The sequence below is a fragment of the Triticum urartu genome, chromosome 1, assembly GCF_003073215.2.
Source record: "Triticum urartu cultivar G1812 chromosome 1, Tu2.1, whole genome shotgun sequence".
Lineage (NCBI taxonomy): Eukaryota > Viridiplantae > Streptophyta > Magnoliopsida > Poales > Poaceae > Triticum > Triticum urartu.
The window spans coordinates 37289805-37314822 of NC_053022.1; the positions used below are offsets into that span (position 1 = coordinate 37289805).

Consider the following 25018-nt stretch of genomic DNA (forward strand, 5'->3'; position numbering starts at 1 on the left):
CCTAGCTTGTAGTGCAAGATTCATCCAATGCAAATCTAGGATCCCAAGTCCACCCGCCCACCGCAAACCGATGTCCACGAGGGCAGTTTGTACGTGGTCAGCTTCCGCAAGCTGAGGGGCAGCCCCAAGTATCGACAGGGAAACATCTCAATAGCACACCTCGATACCGTACTTAGCTCTATGCACAAAGTCAAGGTACCTCAAAGGACCCTCGTTAAAAATGAAGTGAAGAGACGATGATAGTCAAGGGTACCTCCCCTCATAGTTTTGGAATGCATTTTTGGATAGCCTCTTATAGCGTCCCAGGGCTGAAGGCAGTTTCCCACCGGACGGGCTTTGTGTTAGTGTTGGGCGAGGGAACAGTATAGGACTAGATGATACCTCATGCATTGTTGTAGAAGTTGGTTGCAGTATATTCCATATAATTTTGTTGTATGAAACATGACTTTTTGAATTAATAATATGGTAACTAAAACTAGAAACACATAATTTCTTTAAAAATGATTATTGTATAGTTCACTAGTAGAAAACAGGGTTTTCGTTCGGACCAGATAAGCCCATTAGTGCGGGTTCATTCACGAACCGGGACTAATGTGAGCATTGGTCCCGGTTCGTACGCTAAAGGCATTAGTCCCGGTTCAAATGAGACCTTTAGTCCCGGTTTGAGACACGAACCGGGACTAAAGGGTGTGATGCCCTTTAGTCCCGGTTCGTATCTCAAACCGGGACTACAGATTAGACCTTTAGTTCCGGTTTGGGACACGAACCGGTACTAAAAGGTGCAATGCCCTTTAGTACCGGTTCGTGTCTCAAACCGGTACTAAAGGTCCCATTTTCAAACTCTACCCCCCCCCCCCCCCCCCCCCCCGAATTTTTAGAATCCTCAAATTCCAAAAGGAAAAAAAGATATGCTCAAATTTTAGTTTTTTTGAATTTTGGTTAAATCTGGTCAAACTACTTATTCAAAAAGTATTAGTGTTACTAAATAATTATTCAATAATATTAGTGTTACTAAATAATTATTTCAATTTTTTTGAATTTTGGTCAAATCTGGTCAAACTGTGGTCAAACAGGGTCAAACTATGGTCAAACTACTTATTTAAGGAATATTAGTGTTACTAAATAATTATTTAAGAATATTAGTGTTACTAAATAATTATTTCATTTTTTTTGAATTTTGGTCAAATCTGGTCAAACTCTGGTCAAACTGTGGTCAAATTATGGTCAAACTACTTATTCAAGAAATATTAGTGTTACTAAATAATTATTGTTTTTTAGAATAATAGTTTCAAACTCAAACAGTGAAACATGTGACTTCATGCTCAAGCTAAAACTCCTAAGGGTTAATACGATTGACATCTTGTGCAGGAAAACAACAAGTGCAGACTTGGAAACGAGGGGGAATAGAACCCAGAAGTTAAGCATGCTCAGGCTGGAGTGGTGAGAGGATGGGTGACCGTCCGAAAAGTTAGATGATTTGGAATGATGAGGGGTAATTAGAGATTAGAGGTTAAATTGAGCAGTGATGAGGGTGATTAGAGATTAGAGGTTAAAATAATTCAGAAATTTGAAAATCGGGAAAAAATTTCAAAAAAAAATTCAATTTTTTTCAGAAAAATTTAAAACAAAATTCATAAAATTTCCTTTAGTCCCGGTTGGTGTTACCAACCGGGACTAAAGGTGGACCTCCAGACAGGGGCCACGTGGAGGCCCTTTAGTCCCGGTTGGTGTAAGAACCGAGACTAAAGGGGGGAGGCTTTACTAACGACCCTTTAGTCCCGGTTCAGAAACCGGGACTAAAGGCCCTTATGAACCGGGACTAAAGGCCGTTATTCTACTAGTGGTTGCAAAAAAAGAAGAATATAAATAGCATAGTATAATAGAAAGGGTTGAAATTTTTCGCATGAATGGTTACATGTTGAGGTGACATGTTTACATGTTAAGAGATCAACTATTTAGTATACAATCTCTACCCATTATAACATTATTCAAGTAGATATAGATCAAGGATGGGCTTGGTTAATTAGCCACGCTTTTCTTAATTAATTAGCCACACTTAGCCATCTTTGGTTTGATTTAAAAAATGGTTTTAAAGACAATTATTGGATGGGATGATACAATAAAAAATGGTATGGATAAGTTTTGAATAAACCATGGTGAACACTAGGCAATCAGTGGCGGAGCTTCGAAGACAAAACTGGGCAGGCCAGCTCAAAGAAAACACAAAAACTTGGCTCCCTGGCGCAATTTGTAGAATGTAAATAACAGTTGTGTGAAAAAAAATATCAAGCAATTGCCTAGGTCACCGGCTGGCCGCTGCTTGCTGCAACGTTGCCCCCTGCGACTGGCTTGGACGCGTTGGATCGATCGAGTAGCGAAATTAGCTTTGCTTAGTTAACTGACCTCCGAAGCATAAGTTTTATTAAAATGACAAAAAAACTCGGCGGGCTATGTCCAAGTTTTGCCCCAACGAAGCTCCGCTCCTGCTAGGCATTGTCCATGCCTTGTCCTAAACTCATCATGATGATTATTAGTTGGTTAGATAAAATGTTTGATCATATACTGAACCCACAATCATTTCTCTTTTAAATTTACAAAGTGACTAGAGGAAACATGCAACTATAATGAAACTTGGAGGATTGCAATGGGGTCAACTAATAACCATGTAATATAGTTCACCTTTGCTACCGGAGACGACAAAGAAAATAATAATTGAAACAACTGAGAACATGATTGTTTTTCTTCCATAAATGCCGAATTAGCATAGCCATATAATGGTATTACATTGTAAAGAAACATGTATTACAATCAACGAAAAAAATAGCGCGCTACAGCAAAATAGTGCCGACCTCAAAATATGCTATTAGCGTGCTATATCGCGCTATAGCGTGCTATTAGCGAGACATTATACACCGATATATTTAACGAGGCAATTCTCAATACGCTATAACGTGCTATTAGCGACGCTATAGCGCGCTATTTTTTTCAATGATTACAATCTTCAATCAAATAAAAAAATTAATGAATCAAATAAACAAATCATGTGGCGTATTCCTAGAACTGAGCTTGAATATGGTCTACCATCTTCTTGTCCACCTGGAAGGCTTTGGCAAGTATATCACCTGAGATGGATGGATTCGATCCAAACACTGTATTGGCTATGGTGATCACTCCAGGATTTTTGCTGCTCAGCGCTGCAATGGCTATCGCCTTGTTGGTTCCGTAGTTGAACTGAAAGTGAATCATCCCTTGTGGAAACACAAACACATCCCCTTTGTTAAGAACTTTTGAGAACAACTTGTTTTCAGGGTTTGAGGTGATGAAACCAACATAGAGCGAGCCTTCCAGCACGGTCAGAATCTCGGTTGCACGGGGGTGGATATGCGGTGGGTTTTGACCGTAGGGTGCATAATCGACACGAGCCAGGGAGATGCCCAAAGTGTTCAGCCCAGCAATTTGCGCCACATTAACTGCGGTAACCGCGGAACCTTGCTTGTTGCTCGTGTTCCCGGCCATGTGAAGGCCAGAGAAAAAGAAATCTTCTACCAAGGCAGTCTTTGGGTCTTTGCATGCAAATCCATTGACAAAAACTGCACATACATATCAAGATTTTGAACAGTTAACAACTACATATTGGCAGGCACAAATAAGTAGCGCGAACGTTCCAGCACAGGAATGCATATATGTACCTTGGGATGTCCTGTCAGCGACGCAGAAATCCTGGAGCTGGCCTGGGTCGGAGGCAAGAGCACTAGAAGCTGACAAAGCCAAAAGGGCAAGGAGGATGAACCCTGAGGCCATTTGGATGCGAACGGTTAATTCTCACCAGATCAAGTGCCTTGTGTCGATTAGACAAAAGAGCTGCGGACTAGTTCTTGTGAGTTGTGAACTTGTGATGCTTTGAAGGGTTGAAGGAGACCAGTATATATATGGAAAGGGAACTTGGAAGAGCATTTGTGTCTGTTATGTTGGGGCGCATGTGGATATCAAGGAAATGGTCTTCACCAATTCCCACCTGAGTAGCGAGGAAACTGTGTTCCTGGTAGTTGCAGGCCTGCAACGGCCAACTAATCATAGTTGTATATTCATGGTTTGAACAAGTCATGTTCATACTTGTACTAGCTAGTTGTATATTCATGGTTTGAACAAGTCATGTTCATACTTGTACTAGCTCTCTTGTCTCACCAGATGGAGCTAGCGATGATGCCATCAAACATATTGTCATGGGGAGTACTCCCATGCATACAGCCCCCCTGAAAAACCTGCACACCTAGGCCTACAGTCCATATTTTAAATGCTTCGGCTCGATCTCTCTATGCTACGATTCCTTCTGATTCTCTTGCTGCAAGAGCCACGACAGCCGCCGGCCTGCCACACGGCCGGCGCCCAGTGGACATGCTCACTAAATTTGTTCAAGCTCTTGTATTTGTTTAGATTCCCATGTCCCTAAGTTTTTTTTAACGAAGTCGTGTTTCACAAGAAAAATTGTCACTAGGGTAGGGTGCTCTGAGATTTTATATAACGATATATAGACTTGGCCCGGTTCATATGGTAAACTAGACCGAAAATCACACGAAGGCTTACTTGATTATTAAGGAACAATCAAGCTAAAACCCTAGCTGTGAGCACACAAAAGGACATAGCAACCTGATATATCTTGACCTCCACCACCTACATGCCCTCTACATGGAGATAAGTGAGCGGGATCTTCGAAGACGCTTCCAAGAAGGAAAAGTGATGCATGTGGGTGTCATCGCCGCCGGTATCGACCCCATGTCTATCACTAAGACTGTCGTCTAGAACCGCCCACGACCCCGCTCCTCCTTCCATCAAAATAGGGGTATGGTCTGGCCACGCCAATAGCCACGACGAAAACTTAAGAAACGACCAACCATGGTCTAGTGGAAAGGACGAACCATTGACGACTATTTCAAAGGAAGATGGTGTCACTGCAACATCGTCATGGTGTGCCCATTCGTCCTCATCGAAAACAAGGCTTTCACCCATATGCATGTGACCATCCACCTAACTTAACACTTGGGTAGGGGCCCTATCATTGCCAACTGAGAGCAAGTTGCAGCCCGCATCACACCGACAACAACAAACCATGGTCGTCGAATCTGAGAGCATGCTGATTAAGACAGAACATCACCTTGGACACAAGACCTCACTGACGCAAAAAACCACCACCACACGGGGCCGAACCTCGGCAACAACAAACCAACAAGATCCCAACCGCGACCAACCACAATACCAACGTTCACTACCCTACCGGGATATGAGGAACATTAGTAGGAGGGAGGGTCAACCGACAGCTGTCACCACAATCACTACAACACCACCACCAGTGTTGGACTGGCTCCGACCGTGCCACCACCATATGTGCCAGCAACAAACCCGAACGGCCTGCCAGAGCCAGTTAGCACCGCAGCGGCAAGAGCCGCATGTGACCAAATCAAGTGGAGAAGCGATGCACAACTGCATCAAGGTGCTAGAACGGACCGATGCGGCACCACCCACATGCGCCGGCACCAAAGTCGCACCAGCTCAGATCATACCTGCATCGACTCATATCAGACCCGCACTAGCGTAGATCAATGTAAACTTGCTAAAATCATCCATACAACTGACATAATATGCATGCCTGCCAAGAGAGATACAAGCCTCCCCCCACACACCGGAGAACACAAGCTCAAGAGGGGTCGGTACTAGACATCGGGTAAGGTAATTGGTGACTCTTTGTCTTTTTTGTAGAATCGCGCACTCGGTCGATGTCTAGCTCTCCATGAAAGGGTAGCTTATTATTCCTCACTTGTTGACCAATAGAAAAGGATGGATGACCATTACGTTTGTGCTACTGTTTTGAAGTTAGTTTGGTTACTGAAAGCCCACTTATTGGACGCCCTATATGGAATCAAGGGGTAGTGAGCTCCTTCACATCTGCCTTGATGTCTTATTCTCCTTGTTGCCTGACCCTTGATCAAAAAGTATTTGAGGCAAAATTCAAGATAAGCCTTCTTATCACTGGGGAGGCGTTTAATGGAAGAAGTACTAGGAACATGTAATGTGTTTTGTAGATGAAGTTTTCAGTGAGGGATTTTATAACCGGAATGACCAATGTAATAAATGTTCATACCTAATCCACTCGTGGTGTGCACTTGATCCTGTCCGCGATACCGGTTGGTATGGAAGAATTGCTGCGCCGCGGGAAATCCTTCTCTATACAAGTTCTCGTACAAGGTTTTTGAACAGAACTTCGATAGGTGAGAGGTGTAAGCACCGCGAGGTGTGAAGCGATCTCGTACTAAACAAATGGAAATTTACTTTTGTTTTGTATCTCTGAAATAGGAGTGAAAAGAAATCAGCTCATCCACCGCTAACTAAACAGGGTGAAACTAGCTTTTCTTTGGTTTCCCTGGGTCCAAGTTGGGGCAAAACCTGCTCTTTTCCCGCAAAAAGTCTATCGTACTACATGGCGCAACACGCGACATAGGTAGTAAAGTAGTGATTTTGGGCCCAATTCATACTTCTTTTTTGATTGGAATTCTTATCCTAGTTCGGCCTACTCGCGAGATGTTAGCCTAAAGCCTGATTACATAAAGCATAGCACTTCTGATCGATTTTTGCTAGTAGTCGGTCATCGTAGCAAGACCAAGTCTTGAGTACATTATGCCCTCTGAGCATCATTTCAATTGCGGCCGAATCACACGCGTCTATTGGTGTTGCTGAAGGGGCACACGCCGCCACTATAGGTGGGCGTTCGGTATAAACCGAAAATTTGGTTTCTACCATTCAGTTTTTTCTTAAATTCGGCTAGTGAATCTAAAAACTGAAAATGGCAACTCGATGTAGCTAACCGAAATTTCGGTTAACCGATTAAATTGGCGGCGGTTTTTGGTTTATACCGATTGGACTTGGCTTAACTAACCTGTTGCGCTGGGAAGGCGACAGTGGCATCCTCTTATGTAGCAAAAATTATGTGCCTAACTTCCTCAGCCAGGCGAGGTGGGACTAATATCCATGGGACTTCGCACACTCGCTCGCCGGCTAGCTTCGATGCGTTGGTTGGCCCACGGTCCACACATATATATGAGACGTCGCCGCGCATGGGCTCGTGGGCTATCAAGGGCCAGTTCTTTTGGCGGCTTAAAAAATAAGCCGCCTTCTCCCTAGCTTTTGTCATAAGCCCCCTCCCTTATTTATTGGGATTTCTGAACTAGTTATGGGATTACTAATCTAGAAGACTTCATGAATTTTGAGAGCGGCTTATTTTTTAAGCTAGGGAGAGGCAGCTTATTTTTTAAGCCGCCCAAAAGAACTGGTCCCAAGCTTTGTGGACTTTAGAGCGAAGTCTGGTTGGGGTACGAGAAAATTGGAGGAGAGCATTGTTGCCAAATCCTATTTGGCGCCTTAAGCGCCGAATATAGGCCAGCTCGTACAGGGCGCACACCCTGATCTCACATCGTCGCTATATGGGCCGGCCCTTTTATTTCTGTTTTGAAAGCGCAAAAGCAAAAGAAAAGCAGGTGCACTAGGAATCGAACAGGATACCTGCTGCTTCGTCATAAACTACACAATACACCACGCCACTAAGCCTAATCTTATTACGTGCACCTTTCTAGTTCTTTTCTTCCTTTTTATCATTTTTCCTTTTTCCATTTTCTGTTTTCCTTTTTCCATTTTCTGTTTTCCTTCTTTCCTTTCCCTTTTTTCTTTCTTCCTGGTTCGACACAAAATCGATGAATTTCTCGGATTCGATGAACATTTTTGAAACTCGATGAACTTTTTTCAATCTCGATGAACGTTTTTCTCAAATTCGATGAACTTTTTTCAAACTCGATGAACTTTTTTCTCAAATTCGATGAACTTTTTTCAAACTCGATGAACTATTTTCATATCCGTGAACTTTTCTCTCAAATTTGATGAATTTTTTTTCAAACTCGATGAACTATTTTCATATCCGTGAACTTTTTTATGAAAAGTGATGAACTTATTTTAAATCTGTGAACTTTTTTCAAATTTGTGATCTTTTTTATTAAAATCGATTGATTTTTCTTCAAATCCATGAACTTTTTGAGAATTCATGAACTTTTTTCTCTCAAAATCGATGAACCTTTTTCAAAATCTGATGAACTTTTTTCGGATCTGTGAACTTTTTTAAAAAATGATGAACTTTTTTTGATTTTTTTTGTGAACATTTCTTTGAAATCCGCGACCTTTTTTTAAATCGATGATCTCTTTGTTAAAATTTTCGAATTCTTTGTTCAACTTTTCGTTCCCCTTTTCCAAATAATTTGAACTGCCGCAGAAACTCGGGGTCAAATAAAACTGTTTTCGTACATAACACATCTATGTTATCATGGTGCAGTGGTTGAAGCCATAAGTACCTGAGCAATAGCACGTTGGTTCAAGTCCCTCTATATACAAATATTTTTTGGCCGTTTGTTTTTTATCTTCAGAACGTGGACTACGTATATTTCTGCTCGTTCTTGGGCGGCCCGCATAACCAGGTGCGTGCGCGCTGGGTTCGTTTGCTGGCGCATAAGGCGCCAGCGAGGAGCTCTCAGCATCGTTAGTGATGTTCGAGGTCAGTCTGCGTACTGTCGACGGTAAGTTCGTTTTTTTTTCCGGCTAACCGGAATAAAAACTGAACAAACCGAACCTAATTCGGTTATTAGAAGTAAAAACCAAATTTATTTGTACCAATGACAAAAACCGAAAATTTGGTTTTTCCAGTTTCGGTTTCGGTCCGGTGTTCGGTTCATCGGTTTTTATGCCCACTATGAGTTGCCACGTCCTCCACCTCGTTCGTGTGGTGTGCCACACCCGCCTCCGCTTGCACCTGTGTTGACAGAGGATTTGGAGCTGCCCCACATACCCATTTTTATGCGGCAGACAAGACAACAAGATGCAAGAGTGCCACTAAGTTGGCCTTGTACGAGTAAATATCGTCAATAGCAACGACGTCAATGTGAGCATCTAGAGTAGATACAAATGGGTAGTGCTCCATTCAACACCCTACTACATCTCCCTCCAACCTATGTTCCCTCTTTCTTCTACAAGTGGTTAACGATATAGTAGTACAAAGATACATGTTCAAGTTGGTGGATTTTCTCAAAAAGAAAAACTTGCTGAAATTTCAAGGAAGGAGGATCACAAAGGAACAAGGATACTGAAGAACACTATTTGTTTCGAGAAATAACTAAGGTCCAACTGTATATATTACTCAAAGGCTAACCAATTTCTAAAAACAAGCAACTCACCAAAGATTACATGGGCATGTTTGCACATGAGGTCGGGATAAGTATTGTTGCCATGAGGAGACGAAAACCTTGTCAACCGATTCTTGAAACCACGAGCCCATAAGGGGAACTCTGGGATAATTTTCTTCACCACAAAAGAGTTTCTTTTTCTTTCGAAAAGGGGGTTAAACCCCTGGACTATGCATCATATGATACCCACATCCATCTTTGATAAAAAGTGTTATCAAAATATCAGAATTAGTAAAATAAAGGCTCGACACAACTGGGTGATGACAAGATTACATGGCTCATACATATGGTCTATTACTAGATCACTTTTCAAACCAGTTGAGTGTATCTTGTGCTACCGTCTTCCAACGGCTGCACCCAAAGGCCATAGCGTGTGATCCTCTACACACTGCAACAGTGCAACACGACATACGGATTATTATGTAGCACGGAAGATAGCCTACATTTTTTGAAAGTTACGTTATGTTAAACACACAATCATTATGGCAATTTCAAATTCCCCAAAGTAAGGCACACACTCCCATGCAGATATGTGCCTTAATTGTAGGATGAACCAAGCCGGGAGAATTCCCAACATATTGGTTATGCTAGATGGTGGAGGTAGGTTAAAAACTATGTGGATCATATGCCAGGTAAGAGCTACAAAATGGCCATGAGATATAAAGATGAGGAATCGATTCCTCCTTGTCGCAAAAACAATACTCTTGAAGCCCTGACATCTGCGCTTAACCATATTATCCTTCACTTGCATCACACCACGGTAAGATACCACATGAATAACATCATGTTTAAACGAACTTTAACCTTCCAAATGTATGGTGAATGGAATGATTCCCTCAACATACATGGATTTGAGGATGAACACTTCAGAAGAGTGCAACTTCCAGTTGAACACATCACGTTCGTTCAATAAGTTTATTGACATCAACTGCTGAACTAGGTGAAGCCACACAGTCCATTGTTACTTCCTAAACATATCCATACTTTTATAGCTTTGATGCTTTAATATCACTACATTGGCATGATTTTATGATTGAACTGAAATAATATACTAATAAAGTGTCCAACACTATTTTCTATTTTCAATGTTGTTGGTTTCATAAAAACACATATTCTAAGCTCACGAAGAAAATAAAAGAAAAATATGAGAATTATTTTTGGACCGGAAGAGCACCACAACCAAGGAGCGAAGTCACGGTGGGGCCCAGGAGTCCCACGTGACCTAGGGTTGAAGCACATGGGCAGAATATCCCCTTGTCCCTATCTCTGGCACCTCAGAATTGAATATATCCACAGAACGTGTGTAAATATATCACAATTTACCATCACCAGTACTTCCCATTCAGAGACTATCTCATATGTTATGTTCTGATACTATGTCGAAAGGTAAATTAATCACCATATTCATGACCATTGATCCACGTTGCTCGATGATTATGTGTGAGTAGTCAACCCGCTAAACTATGGATTCATAGAATTAGCAATATGTAATGTCTCTCTCCCCCCCCCCCCCAATTCTTTAATATGCTCAAATGAGCTACCTAAAATGAGTGTGATCCATTTGATTTATTATAGTGGTGATTATACTTATGTGATGAGTTGTTACTTTATGATCAATTTTTTGTGATGCTTATGTTTGATTTACGGATGTATTATCCTCTCGATTGGTTAGTTATTCATTGCTCAGTTTAGAGGGATGATCAGTAGTGTGAGTGGTATGCATTAGTTGGGTTTCTTCTTGCAATTTAACTACCTTGGTGATAGTAAGAGGAGAAGTCTTGTACTATGTTATTGCCACTGAGGATAAAAAGATAATAAATGTTTTGTCTTGGTGACGAGCTAGAAGATTAGGTGAATATGATTGAATGTATGCCATCTTACTCAAATCAATGCTCTTTTTTATTACTTGACACTCGAAGATGCATTATGGATTTTGGTGTTTGAGTTCAGTATTAGTCATACGTGCATGACAGATTTGGTCCATGGATTCATGGACATGATGCCTATATAATATCATCTCGTCACATATGAAATTTTCTATCATCAGTATGTAATATTTTATACACGTATATCTTTATGTCACTCACATGCACCATTGCTTTTGGAAGAGTTCTATTGGCGATCCTATGAACCCTGTTCCATTTTACCTTTCCAACAACTTTATATGCACTTTAATTTTGTGCCATTTATTATTATATACTTAGAAAAATAATTTCAACCACATTATACGTTAATTCCTTATTGCAACTAGCAAAGCTAGACCTTCTTTACAATTGTTTGGGGGGGGGGGGGGGCACAAGTGGAGTTTTATTGTGTTGCAGGGTTGAGGATTGGTGTGGAGAACAGTGCTTCCGCCGATTGATACCTTGGTTGTCATCGAGGTAAACTAGCCTTCTAGCTACAAACCATTCCACATGCATGGGGCTCAAAAAACATGCTAACTTGTGTAATTCATTTGGAGCAAATATCCATTTACCCTCGGTCAAATCCCGACGAAACTAGATATTCAACGAGCTTTTCATTATACTAAAGCAACGAAAACCTCTTCAGGTTGTACACTTTTATATATGGAGGGATAGTAAATAGTTAGAGGTGAACCACTAATTAGCCATGCATCCTCCCAAATTTTTTGTTGAATGTCCATTCCCAATAGGGAACAATCCTCTCCAAAAGAAAGTCAGTTTGACCCGCATCAATCCTTTCCAAACGGGAAGTTCCAACGGCTTCGTTAAGGCTTGAGACATGGTCTTAGACTGAATGTTGATGTTTGTTTCTTTGCAACTCTTGCTAAAGGCCTTCCTCAGTAAAAATCTTCGGCATCCATTTATTGAGCCACAATTGTTCTTAATTTCAAAGTTCTCAATCCTAAGTCCGCCCTGATCCTTTGGTATGCTTAAGTCCTACTTAGGTATCCGATAGTTCCATTTATGCTCGTGCATATTATCAGAAGAATCGATATCTAGAAGGGGCAAAGAATAAACTTCATATTAACAGTTTAACTAGATCATGCTCCATAAAGATAATGGCGTCATCATACACATACAGCAATCCACTAGGTGCGGATCCAGGACACTAACTTGAATATCATCCTTGGCCCTAGATATGAGGACCGCCATCATGTCTGCAACGTTGTTGAATATAATAGGTGACAATGGGTCACCTCGCAGCAGTCCCTTTTGAATTCAGCAACAATGACCGATGACATCATTTACCTTCACCACAACACTGCCATTGGAATTTCACCAAACACATAATTTCAGATCGCACTAACTTTTGATCTCCCAACCATGAACGACATGCAATGTTGGAAGCTCCTCTATATCAATTAATGACCTCCAAACTATCTTGCTTTGATACACTTGTTAGAAATTTCAGGTGCACTTCGATCATTCGATGATAAGTAGACATATCAATATGAGTCTTTGATCACCCGACAATAAGCGGCCATAGCAATATGAGCCAGAGATATTTTTTTGAGTAAGTTTAGTATGGAATACATGATCATTAGTTTTCACGTTTATATAGTGACTCAAAAAAGAAGTCTGAAATACCATAATTCACTCCTGATAGGAGTTGAACCCGGCTCGACAAGAACATACCACCAAGTCCTTACCACACCAGGCTACAACCAATTATTGATAACGTCTCAAACTAAATGAAGAAAAAACACAACTATAATGGCACTTGCCCTGTAGTAGTTGGGTCAAGTTCCCCTTTTCTAATCGAGATGACTAAGAAAATAGTTATTAGAACAAGTGAGGACATTGTTGTTATTCTTCCATGAAAGCTTGATTAGCATAGCCGTACATTAGAATTACATTCCAAGTAAACACACCAAATAATCTTTTGTTAAAGAACAAATGAATCAAATAAGCAAATCACCAGATGTATGTCTATCTAGAATTGATCTTGGATACGGTCTACAATTTTCTTGTCCACCTGGAATGCTTTGGCAAGGATATCATCTGAGATGGATGGCTTGGATCCAAACGCTGCATTGGCTATGGTGATTACTCCAGGGTTCTTGCTGCTCAGCGCCGTAATGGCTATCGCTTTGTTGGCTCCAATGTTGAACTGAAAGTGAATAAGACCTTGCGGAAACACAAACACGTCTCCTTTGTTCAGAACTTTCGAGAACAACTTGTTCTCGGGGTTGGAGGTGACAAAACCAACATAGAGCGAGCCTTCCAGCACCGTCAGGATTTCGGTTGCGTGGGGATGGATGTGGAGTGGATTTTGACCATAGGGTGCATAATCAACACGGGCCAGGGAGATGCCCAAAGTGTTCAAGCCAGCAATCTGTGCAACATTAACTGCGGCCACAGCGGAGCCTTGCTTGTTGCTCGTGTTCCCGGCCATGTGAAGGCCAGAGAAGTAGAAGTCTTCTACCATGGCAGTCTTCGGGTCTTTGCATGCAAATCCATTGATGAAAACTGCACATACATATACAGATTTTCAAGAGTTAGCAAATACACATTGGCACCAATAAGTAGCTTGAACATATCACGGCAGGCATGCATGCATGCTAATGTTGCGTGTTTGGTTATACGTACCTTGGGATGTTCTGTCGGCGACACAGAAATCCTGGAGTTGGCCTGGGTCGGAGGCAAGAGCACGACAAGTGGACAGAGCGAATAGGGCAAGGAGGAAGAACTGTGCTGCCATTTGGATACCAATGTTGATTCTCCCAAAATCAGGTATGTGTTTGATCAAGTAGAGAGAGAACGAGTTATTGTGCTGTGTACTGCTTGTGCCTTCGAAGAGTTGGAGACCGGGTTATATAAGCATGGGAGAGGTGGCTTTTCTGTTGGAACGTTAACGCATGTGGCTATGAAGAAAATCTATCTAATCTTTACCTAATCTTTACCTAATAATAAAGCAAATTGAGTTTCTTTCGTCCGTCATGGCATTTTTCAGAAAAGTCCCTCTATTTCAGATAATTCAACCCGCAGTGCTGTTTTAAGTTAAAACGAATCGTTATTTTCGTATTTTACACAAAAATTCTTGTCTTTTCTTGAAATCAACCCGTCGTCCGGATTTAAGTCACACATGAACCGTTATTTTACATTTTTCGAAAAACCCCATGATGTTTTAGATAATTCATCTGCGGATCATATTTAAGTCAAACAAATGCTTTTTAAAATCATCCGTATCTTTTAAACCGTAACTCCGATTTGAACATGTTATATATGAAATTTGATTAGAAAATATGTAGAATATGAATATGAGATTATTTTTACCTGTAAAGTATTTTTAAATATTATTTTGGAATATATTTGAGTCAAACCAAATGATTTTCTAAATTATCTGTATCTTTTAAACTATAATTCAATTTTAACATATTATATATGAAATTTTATTAGAAAAATGTGTGGAATATAAATATGATGTTAATTTTACCTGTTAAATATTTTTCAAATATTGTTATGGAAGCAAACTTATAATTTATAGCGCAAGATTCGTTTTTTTTTCATACCAGCGGCGATCCGGATTGTAAATAAACACCCCACTATAACGATATACGAAAAAGAAAACATCGATAACTACACATGCATACCTCTGAAAAATGTCGCAGTGGAAAACAACAGATTTCTCATCGCGAGAGTGAGAGAAAGCGAGCGAGAGAAAGAGAGAGGGAGAGGGAGGAGAGAGAGAGAGACGCCTTAGGATTAACCATATTCAACACACGTTTTTTATTGTTTTGTGTGAACACCGAGGCCATCGCCGGCGAGGGTGAGAACGAGGATAAGCGGCAACACAAATATGATGCCTCGCAAAAATAAAGGAGATGGACCTATTGTGGTCTTGAGTGATGGTTGTTGAGTTAATAGCGTGTGTTATGTTTTCTCTCCCGTTGCAACGCACGGGCTCTTTTGCTAGTCTTTACCTAATAATAAAGCAAATTGAGTTTCTTTCATCCGTCATGGCATTTTTCAGAAAAGTCCCTCTATTTTAAAGAATTCAACCCGCAGTCCTGTTTGAAGTTAAAACGAATCGTTATTTTCGTATTTTACACAAAAGTCCCTGTATTTTTTTGAAATCAACCCGCCGTCCGGATTTAAGTCACACCCGAACCGTTATGTAACATTTTTTGAAAACCCCCTGATGTTTTAGGTAATTCATCCGCAGATCATATTTAAGTCAAACAAATGCTTTTTAAAATCATCCATATCTTTTAAACCATAACTCCGATTTAAACATGTTATATATGAAGTTTGATTAGAAAAATATGTAGAATATGAATATGAGATTATTTTTACCCGTTAAGTATTTTAAATTATTATTTTGGAATATATTTGAGTCAAACCAAATGATTTTCTAAATTATCTGTATCTTTTAAACCGTAACTTCAATTTTAACATATTATATATGAAATTTTATTAGAAAAATGTGTGGAATCTAAATATGATGTTAATTTTACCTGTTAAATATTTTAAAATATTGTTATTGTTATGGAAGCAAACTTATAATTTATAACGCAAGATTCATTTTTTCATACCGGCGGCGATCCGATTGCAAATAAACACCCCGTTATAACCATATACGGAAAAGAAAACATCGATAACTACACATGCATACATCTGAAAAATGTCACAGGGGAAAACAACAGATTTCTCATCGCGAGAGTGAGAGAAAGAGAGGGAGAGGGAGGAGAGAGGGAGAGAGAGACGCCTTAGGATTAACCATATTCAACACACGTTTTTTTGTTATTTTGTGTGAACACCGAGGCCATCGCCGGCGAGGGTGAGAAAGGGGATAAGCGGCAACACAAATATGATGTCTCGCAAAAATAAAGGAGATGCACCTATTGTGGTCTTGAGTAATGGTTGTTGAGTTAAGAGCGTGTGTTATGTTTTCTCTCCCGTTACAACGCACGAGCTCTTTTGCTAGTCTTTACCTAATAATAAAGCAAATTGAGTTTTTTCGTCCGTCATGGCATTTTTTAGAGAAGTCCCTCTATTTCAAAGAATTCAAACCGCAGTCCTGTTTTAAGTTAAAACGAATCGTTATTTTCCTATTTTACACAAAAGTCCCTGTATTTTCTTGAAATCAACCCGCCGTCCGGATTTAAGTCACACCCGAACCGTTATTTTATATTTTTCGAAACCCCCTGATGTTTTAGGTAATTCATGCACGGATCATATTTAAGTCAAACAAATGTTTTAAAAAATCATCCATATCTTTTAAACCGTAACTCCGATTTGAACATGTTATATATGAAATTTGATTAAAAAAATATGTAGAATATGAATATGAGATTATTTTTACCCGTTAAGTATTTTAAAATATTATTTTGGAATATATTTGAGCCAAACAAAATGATTTTCTAAATTATCTGTATCTTTTAAACCGTAACTTCGATTTTAACATATTATATATGAAATTTTATTAGAAAAATGTGTGGAATCTAAATATGATGTTAATTTTACCTGTTAAATATTTTAAAATATTGTTATTGTTATGGAAGCAAACTTATAATTTATAGCGCAAGATTCGTTTTTTTTTCATGCCGGCGGCGATCCAGATTGCATATAAACACTCCACTATAACCATATATGGAAAAGAAAATATTGATAACTACACATGCATACCTCTGAAAAATGTCGCAGGGGAAAACAATAGATTTCTCATCGCGAGAGTGAGAGAAAGTGAGCGAGAGAGAGGGAGGAGAGAGGGAGAGAAGACGCCTTAGGATTAACCATATTCAACACACGTTTTTTGTTGTTTTGTGTGAACACCGAGGCCATCGCCGGCGAGGGTGAGAAGGAGGATAAGCGGCAACACAAATATGATGCCTCGCAAAAATAAAGGAGATGGACCTATTGTGGTCTTGGGTGATGGTTGTTGAGTTAAGAGCGTGTATTATGTTTTCTCCCCCGTTGCAACGCACGGGCTCTTTTGCTAGTTTATAATAAGGGAGTAACCAGGAACAAGTCTAAAGCGTGTACCTAGCAGGTGGTAGGCTTTCTTGCGACGGCTAACTAATTGATCCCACTCCCGTCTATATTGTATGCGGTTTGAACAAGTCATGCTCGTATTTGTACTATCTCTCTTGTCTCACCAGATGGAATTGGCTTCAACCTATTATTATGAGTGCTCCCATGCGTACAGCACCCCCCGAAAAGCTTTAAAAATATATTTTTTCGTCCTCAGGTTGATTAGCTAAGACTAATCTGAATCAGATGGCCGATTGATTTGTCCCTAACCTGCATACCTAAGTCTAGATATAAAAAGCTTGGACCGGTCTCTCTATGCTATGATTCGTTCTCCTACTGTCAGAATCACAACGCTCTGCCAAATGGCAGGCGCACGTCTTCTGTAAATTTGTTCAAGCTCCTGTTTTTATCAAGATTTTCATGTCCCTAAGTTTTAGGAACAAACCAGTATATAACAATTCCATTGGCCATTTATATTCTTTCTTTCTCCTTTTTTTTGCGAATATTCTTTATTTGTTTGTTTGTTTGTTTGTTTCTTTCTCCCTTTCTTTCTTCTACTAGCTAGTAGTTGGAGGATACAGTAGAAAGATACCTTACATTGTTTCTTATTTTCTTTATCTGAAGTAGAATTTTGAATCATTATAAAATCTGTATCAAACCCTTAAGATCTGTTGAGTTCAAACTTAAGAAAGATCACGAAATTGGTTCATGCAATTTCCTCAACATGCTAGTGATATAGGATTCCCTGTAAGTTCGTGCTCCAAGTATTTTACTTGGGATTCCAGTTTGAGAATCTTTAGCTGAAATAATTTGTAGAGTATATCGCGATCTAAGCACTAATGATCTACATTGTCTAAAAATGAATTTTCAGTCGGGGAACGAAGCTTGGGAATATGCCGCCCATAATTTTTGGTAAATGTGGTGTTATCTCTGTATTAAGCGAGATAAATCTCAGCTCATATCATACTCTGTCAAAGTGTGGAGCCAGAGGTATTGCTGCAACCGGAGGTAGATGCCTATTATTTTTGTTTCATGATGGATGGCATTGAAGGGAAATGGATCTAAAATGTCACCTTCTACAATAGTAAGATTTCAGGTTGAAATAGGTGGTGTTGAATGTTAGGTGTTTCTTGTAAGAATAATTGGCATCGGTCATTGACCTTCCATAGTATGGTAATACTTAATATTATGTGCTTTGATTCATGTTGCATGGTATATAGTTGGTTGTTCACCAATAGACAAGGGGCGGCTTCGAAAAGATAGGCATGTTGTACTGCTAGAGATAAGAACCCCTACCTACAGACTAGGCTATCGCTCTGCTGCAAAAAACTCCACCGTAGATGGTTAATACTATACCACATCACTGCAAATTTTACAATGTTGTGGGTGACTTCAAAGACAAGCAAGTCTGAAAACCAATGTGCAGTGTGTCTATCGCCAATGGGTACTCCATTTTTCCTGGCGGCAAATTCACAGACATTTTTTTTCATTCCAATCTTATATATTTGAAAATTTTGATACATGTCTTATATTTTAATAAAAAAGCATATAGATAATACATTTCACATGAATTCCACGCCCACGTGGCTTACCTCCTGCTCTCCTTGGTAGTAGTGTTCTCCTTGGGAAGTTAAGCTTCGGCGTATTTTTTTCGACGATTAAAATATTCCTTAAAAGCCTAGAGTCTTGATCTAATGTATGTGTACACCCATGCGCTAGCACAAATGACATTATCATATCAATACATACAATTCATATGAACCATACTAGATCACCAACACCATAAGAACAAGGGAAATTGGCCAAACATGGTAGAAATAGCACAAAGATCATAGGCTGATAATTCATTGCATCAAACACCATGCCTTAGTAAGGGATCGGAATGGTTTGGTAATGAATGGCGTGGACTGCAATAGAGGCGACGGCGGTGATGGTGGTGCCCCCAATGTGGTTCTGGCACCGTCGGAAGCAAGGGTGAAAGGACCCTTCCTTCTTCATATGCCCTCTCCCCCTTGAAGTAGGGGTGTTTCTCCTATGGCTTTACTGGCTATGGTGGAAGGACGAGAGCCTCTGCTAGATTGGATCTAGACTTTGGGGGAGGGCTCTTTTTTTTGCTGAAATAAGACTCTGGCATCATTTTATTGATTCTCGTAGATTTATAACTCTGAAAAATAAAAACAAAAATGACAACTTAACATACGTGCCAACGTAACCTCCCAAGGGCAAACCAGATGATCCTTGTGGACCCCCACATAGAGGGGGAGGGGTTGGGCCACGACCACATGACGTCCCTATTCTCCTCCCACCTCCGCCCTTTAGTGTGCCTTCGTGATCCTTCTTGGAAATTTTGAGACTATTTTTATGTTATTTTTCCTTGCTCCAAAAATATTCAGAATCACGACGTTGAAACAAGTAATTATGCCTTCCGTCAAGTAGGTTAGTCCCAAAAGCATATTTTTGAATAAAATCATAAGAAAATATACAATTAAACTTCAAAAGTTATAGATACGTTGAAAATGTATTAGGTCTTGGCCTCCTTTATATAGTCATGGTATGGCGGTGTTCTCTCCTCCTCCAAGTGGGTGTCTTCTCCGTGTACACGTATGATTCTAGACCTTGTACCACTAGAACTCGTATTATCTTTCCAAGTACCCAAATTGCATCAAGAAACTCGGAACGTCTTCCAACCCTTTTCTTTTGAGAAGAGTCTTCCAACTAAGTTTGTGGATTCCGTGTGCGCTCCAGGGCATGGTTATAGCTGGGCTTGTATAACCCCAATATGACATATATGCACTACATGCATATGGGTAGTACAACTATCCATTGTCGAACCATGTATGCAACAACAACATTGTATCGTCCCCTGTTAGCCTCTTCCTTTGTCTACAGAAAGTGAATAACTCGCATATTGGTGCCATGCATAAGAAGAGTTACATTAATACAATATCATCACTCTTGTTGATTGTGTGTCTCATACATTGAAGGAATTCCTCCATTTCCTTTAGCATGCGTGTACCTCTCGCATGCCCTCTTTTTTTTTCTTGAAAAGGAGGTTAAATCCCTCGCCTCTGCATCAATGTGATGCACACCTATCATCCCTTGTGATCAAATTGATTGACTTTGTTACGTACAACAGACCAAACGCATGATCATTTGTTTTCCGAATACAAAGTTATTGAATAAAACAAAGACACACGCAACTATGATGAAACTTGCTAGGTTGCAGTTGGGTCAAGCCACGACCCATTTGATATTTTACTAACGAAGATGATAAAGAAAATAATAATGATCGAGTTACTTCTTTGTGCCAATAATTGATTATTTTTCTTCCATTGAATTATAGTATAAAGGAACACCCGGACATAATCTTTAATGAAAAAACAAATTAATCAAGTAAGAACATCACCAAATATAAATGTCTAGAATTGAGCTTGGACATGGTCTACAATTTTCTTGTCCACCTGGAAGGCTTTGGCAAGGATGTCATCTGAGATGGATGGCATTGATCCAAACACCGCATTGGCTATGGTGATCACTCCAGGGTTCTTGCTGCTGAGTGCCGCAATGGCTATCGCTTCTTTGTCTCCAGTGTTGAACTGAAAGTGAATCAGTCCTTGCGGAAACACAAACACGTCTCCTTTGTTTAGAACTTTCGAGAACAACTTGGTCTCGGGGTTTGAGGTCACGAAACCAACATAGAGTGAGCCTTCTAGCACTGTCAAAATCTCGGATGCGCGGGGGTGGATGTGGGGTGGGTTTTGACCATAGGGTGCATAATCGACACGAGCGAGAGAGATGCCCAAAGTGTTCAAGCCAGGAATATGCGCAACGTTGACTGCGGACACAGCGGAGCCCTGCTTGTTGCCCATGTTCCCAGCCATGTGAAGGCCAGAGAAGAGGAAGTCTTCTACCACAACATTCTTTGGGTCTTTGCATGCAAATCCGTTGACGAAAACTGCACATACATATACACATTTTGAACAGTTAACAGCTACATATTGGCACAAAGAAGAAGTAACTAGATCATTTCACCACAAGTACGCATGCATGTGTGGTTATACATACCTTGGGATGTCCTGTCAGCGACGCAGAAATCCTGAAGCTGGCCTGGGTCGGAGGCAAGAGCACGAGAAGCCGCCAGAGCCAAAAAGGCAAGGAGGAAGAACTTTGTGGCCATTTGGATGCCAAAGTTAATTCTCACTAGATCAAGTGCGCTTTGGTCAAGTAGACAAAGAGCTATGCAAACTAGTTCTTGTGATGCTTCTGAGGATTGGAGGAGACCGGTATATATAGGGAAAGGGACGATGGAAGAGCTTTTGTGTGTGTTCTGTTGGGGCGCGTGTGGATATCAAGGAAATGGTCTTCACTAATTCCTACCTGAGCAACGAGGAAGAAGTATAAAGCGTGTTCCTGGCAGGCCTGGCTACAACGGCCAACTAATCATACTTGTATATTCATGATTTGAACAAGTCATGTTCGTACTTGTACCGGCTCTCTTGTCTCACCAGATGGAACTTGCGATGCAGCCATCAACCCTAGAGGCTCAAATCATATTATTACGAGGAGCCATATGTAGGCTGCAGCCCCCGGAAAAACAACTAAAAAGGTAGTTTCGTCCTATAGGTTGATTAGCTAAGACTACTCGGAATTAGAGAATGGCTGATTGATTTGTCCCTAACCTGCACACCTATCCGTATGACGGCCTAAGGGTCCAGATATGGAATGATTGGACCGGTCTCTCTATGCTATGATTCCTTCTGTCATGCGGCCAGAACCACGGCGGCTGTCACGCAGCCAGCGGACGTGCTCACAAAGTATGTTCAAGCTCATGTTTTTGTTGAGATTTCCATGTCCCTGATTAATTTTTTTCTTGAACCAACCCATATATTACAATTCTATTTGTCATTTATCTATACTAGCTGTGTGCCCGTGTGTTGCCACGGAACATAAATTTGAACGTCACTCACCATTGTTATTCGCGGCCAACGCTGATCCAACCTTGCTAGTGGCTCGCTGCTATCAACAAACCCACGATAAGCCCTCTTGTAGCCCCGCCAACCCCTCCCGCTTAATGCGCTCACCCCACAGAATAGTATGACACCGTCTTCCATATACAATGTACTCCCTCCGTTACAAATTTCTCTCTAAAATGTACCAAAGTAGCCTGATAGACAAGTAAGAAGCAAGAAAATATTAAAAAGAGAGCACATATCCACAACAAAGGAAGCATCACTGCATCCACATAACTAAATAAGCATCCTATCAAGCAGGCACATCAGATATGTCCATCTTCAATCTATGTTTTCTTCCAACTAAGTAGCTACTATGACAAGCTCATATTGCTCTGCATTTTCTGACACCATATGTCAAAATGACCATGATTGTGCATGTGTTGCCATGGAATAAAGAATATGAATACTTTTTTTTTCTTCAGATATTGACTTTGAAAGAAGATAAACATGTTTCACTCTTCTATGTTTGTAGACCGATATCCACCCTCTTCATCACCTTACTGACATAATGACAATGAACTTCTTAACCTCCCTCCACTTGTTTTAACAAAAGCACATGATTTGGAAATGGAATAACAGTCACTTGAACACATACATATGTACTTTCTAATGGTATCATGCCTCAGCCTCACGCATCCGTCTTCATTCACTCCTTGCTCTGGGCAAACTACTGCCCTCTAACCACATGCCTGTCTTGGCTAGCCTCCTCATATCTAGAGCTCACCATGCATGATAAAATCAAATGAGAAATTAGAAAAAGCCCAAAATTTAGAAAAATCAAGGATATTTCAGAAAATATGTAGAATTAAAACAAATAATAAAAAGTAGGTATTTAAAAATTTGAAATTTATTGAATCACATCATTTCTCTAGAATATTTTTACTTATAAAATATTCTTGTGAATGGCACATAGGCAAAGCGCTGACAACAATTCCTGCAAGCTCTACAACATTCAACTCAGATGTACTTGTCTCAGTGCAGAAGTATGCCATCCCAACCTCACCCTTCCCAAGCTTCCGACCAAGGATATAAATATAATGTTCCCTTAGGTCTGCCGGTTCAGCCCAATGACAAAGATAGATGTAGGAACAAACCTTCCTTCAGAATCCCATCAACAGTGGACTGCTAAAACTTCTTCAAATGCGAGAGCAATCCTCTTCAAGGTGTTCATCAGCATACCTAGCTTAAATGAAAATATATTCTCTTCTGCATAGGATTTCACAAATGTACTTAGTTGAGTTTGTGTGTTCCATTCAAAACATAACATCATTTTTTATGTTTTTCTATTTTAACAGTCTACACATGAAATACTTGGTGCATGTATTTCCATACGAGATCTAACATGTAGCTGTAGTTTCAAAACAAAGCCATGCATAGTTATGTATAGTCATAGTTACCATGCCCTTTTAACTTACTCACCACCAAGTCCTAAGCAGCAATGGAGTTTCTTCCTTCGAACCAAAGAAGTGGTTTATAATCTGAAAAATAGAACCAGAAAACAAATAGTGAAGATAAACCTAAGTTGGAAGAATGTAGATTTTTGTCCTCTTTAGTGAAGACTGTATACTAAAGTAGTACTCCCTCCGTAAAGAAATATAAGAGCATATAGATGTACTAATATGCAGCACTGCAATCAGAGGTATATCAGCATCATGGTTTCCACTTTCCAGAGATTTTCTCAAAAGCCAATTCAACCTGATTATTGTAGGTGCAGGTCTCTCATATTTTCTTAAATTTATCAATCACGGGTATATCAACATTATGTTTATCTCCAATATAGTTACAATGGAACAATCGGATGTACTCAATTGATAGTGAAAGAGCCAAGATTGCAAGGTGAGATGTATTCCATTCCCTCCGTCCCAAAATAAATGGCTCAACTTTTGTACTAACTTAAGTTGAGACACTTAATTGGGACATAGGGAGTATATATATAATGAATATAAATAAAATTACTATGATGTAGCACTAAGACCTTTGTAGTATTTCACTTCTTGTGAAAAGCTTATGTGAACACAAGGTACATCTCATACTTGCCTGTGTCACTACCTCACTATAAAATGCTACAAATAGACATACATCTATATGCAGTGATTTACTGAACAAAATCTAAAGATACTTAATGTTATTACTTTCAACACATACTTTCTATTTGAAAAACATTAAAATACTCTGTAGAAATTGTTATTATCATGTAAAGACAATTATAGAACTAACTTTTTATATAAATTCGAGAGCAACATCTTAAGGCTGGAATTAACAAAAAGGCATGTACTACATCCAGCATCATCTTAAGTAGCAACACACAGATATTAGGTAGGTGTGTGTACAGAAAGCTCTTGATTGAGCAGCATTTTAGTACATCATATATAGTAGCTAATTTTCAGGACATATTGGTCATTGAATAGTTGGAAGAAGTAAACAGATGGTTACCGAAAGTTTCGCCATTGTAGAGCTTACACAGTCTTCCACCTTATCCTGACCTTGGTATTGAATCATTGTTACAGCACACACAAATAGGGATATCAAATAAAAATCAGAACCCAAGTTGCATTCTCTGCCAAAACCATATGCAATACCTCCTGTAGTAGGAGTATTTTCAGTAACTACTCTGATGTACTACTGCTCCTAGTTTCAGTAAACAAATAAAATACATGCAGAACTAACACATGGGATACTGAGAAAAACCAAAACATAAAGAAGAAATTATTGTGAGCCCGAAATATGAAGCTAAGTCTGATGTACTGCTATAGCCGTCCGTGTAACCTCGTCGGTTATCCACCCCATCCTCCAAACT

The 25018-nt window shown here is 39.9% G+C and overlaps 3 protein-coding genes across 3 annotated transcripts; all 3 read right to left on the bottom strand.

Annotated features, from left to right (window-relative positions):
• Positions 1–2758: 2758 nt before the first annotated feature.
• LOC125549049 (putative germin-like protein 2-1) lies at positions 2759–3872 on the bottom strand. Its single transcript, XM_048712573.1, has 2 exons — positions 3690–3872; positions 2759–3590 (listed from the first exon to the last, which is right to left on the bottom strand). The coding sequence occupies exons 1-2, from the start codon at positions 3799–3801 to the stop codon at positions 3055–3057; spliced, it is 648 nt and encodes a 215-aa protein (XP_048568530.1). The 5' UTR covers positions 3802–3872; the 3' UTR covers positions 2759–3054.
• A 9297-nt stretch (positions 3873–13169) lies between these two features.
• On the bottom strand, positions 13170–13937 carry LOC125549151 (putative germin-like protein 2-1). The gene is made up of 2 exons (XM_048712656.1): positions 13826–13937; positions 13170–13705 (listed from the first exon to the last, which is right to left on the bottom strand). Exons 1-2 carry the CDS (start codon positions 13935–13937, stop codon positions 13170–13172), a joined length of 648 nt encoding a protein of 215 aa, XP_048568613.1.
• Positions 13938–20628: 6691 nt separating this feature from the next.
• LOC125549256 (putative germin-like protein 2-1) lies at positions 20629–21386 on the bottom strand. The gene is made up of 2 exons (XM_048712739.1): positions 21275–21386; positions 20629–21164 (listed from the first exon to the last, which is right to left on the bottom strand). The coding sequence occupies exons 1-2, from the start codon at positions 21384–21386 to the stop codon at positions 20629–20631; spliced, it is 648 nt and encodes a 215-aa protein (XP_048568696.1).
• Between the last annotated feature and the right edge of the window lie 3632 nt (positions 21387–25018).

Coding starts and splice junctions, on each gene's coding strand:
- LOC125549151 (XM_048712656.1), bottom strand. CDS start 13,937: ATGGCAGCACAGTTCTTCCTCCTTGCCCTATTCGCTCTGTCCACTTGT. Junction 13,706..13,825: donor CGCCGACAGAACATCCCAAG/GTACGTATAACC, acceptor ATGTATGTGCAG/TTTTCATCAATGGATTTGCA.
- LOC125549256 (XM_048712739.1), bottom strand. CDS start 21,386: ATGGCCACAAAGTTCTTCCTCCTTGCCTTTTTGGCTCTGGCGGCTTCT. Junction 21,165..21,274: donor CGCTGACAGGACATCCCAAG/GTATGTATAACC, acceptor ATGTATGTGCAG/TTTTCGTCAACGGATTTGCA.
- LOC125549049 (XM_048712573.1), bottom strand. CDS start 3,801: ATGGCCTCAGGGTTCATCCTCCTTGCCCTTTTGGCTTTGTCAGCTTCT. Junction 3,591..3,689: donor CGCTGACAGGACATCCCAAG/GTACATATATGC, acceptor ATGTATGTGCAG/TTTTTGTCAATGGATTTGCA.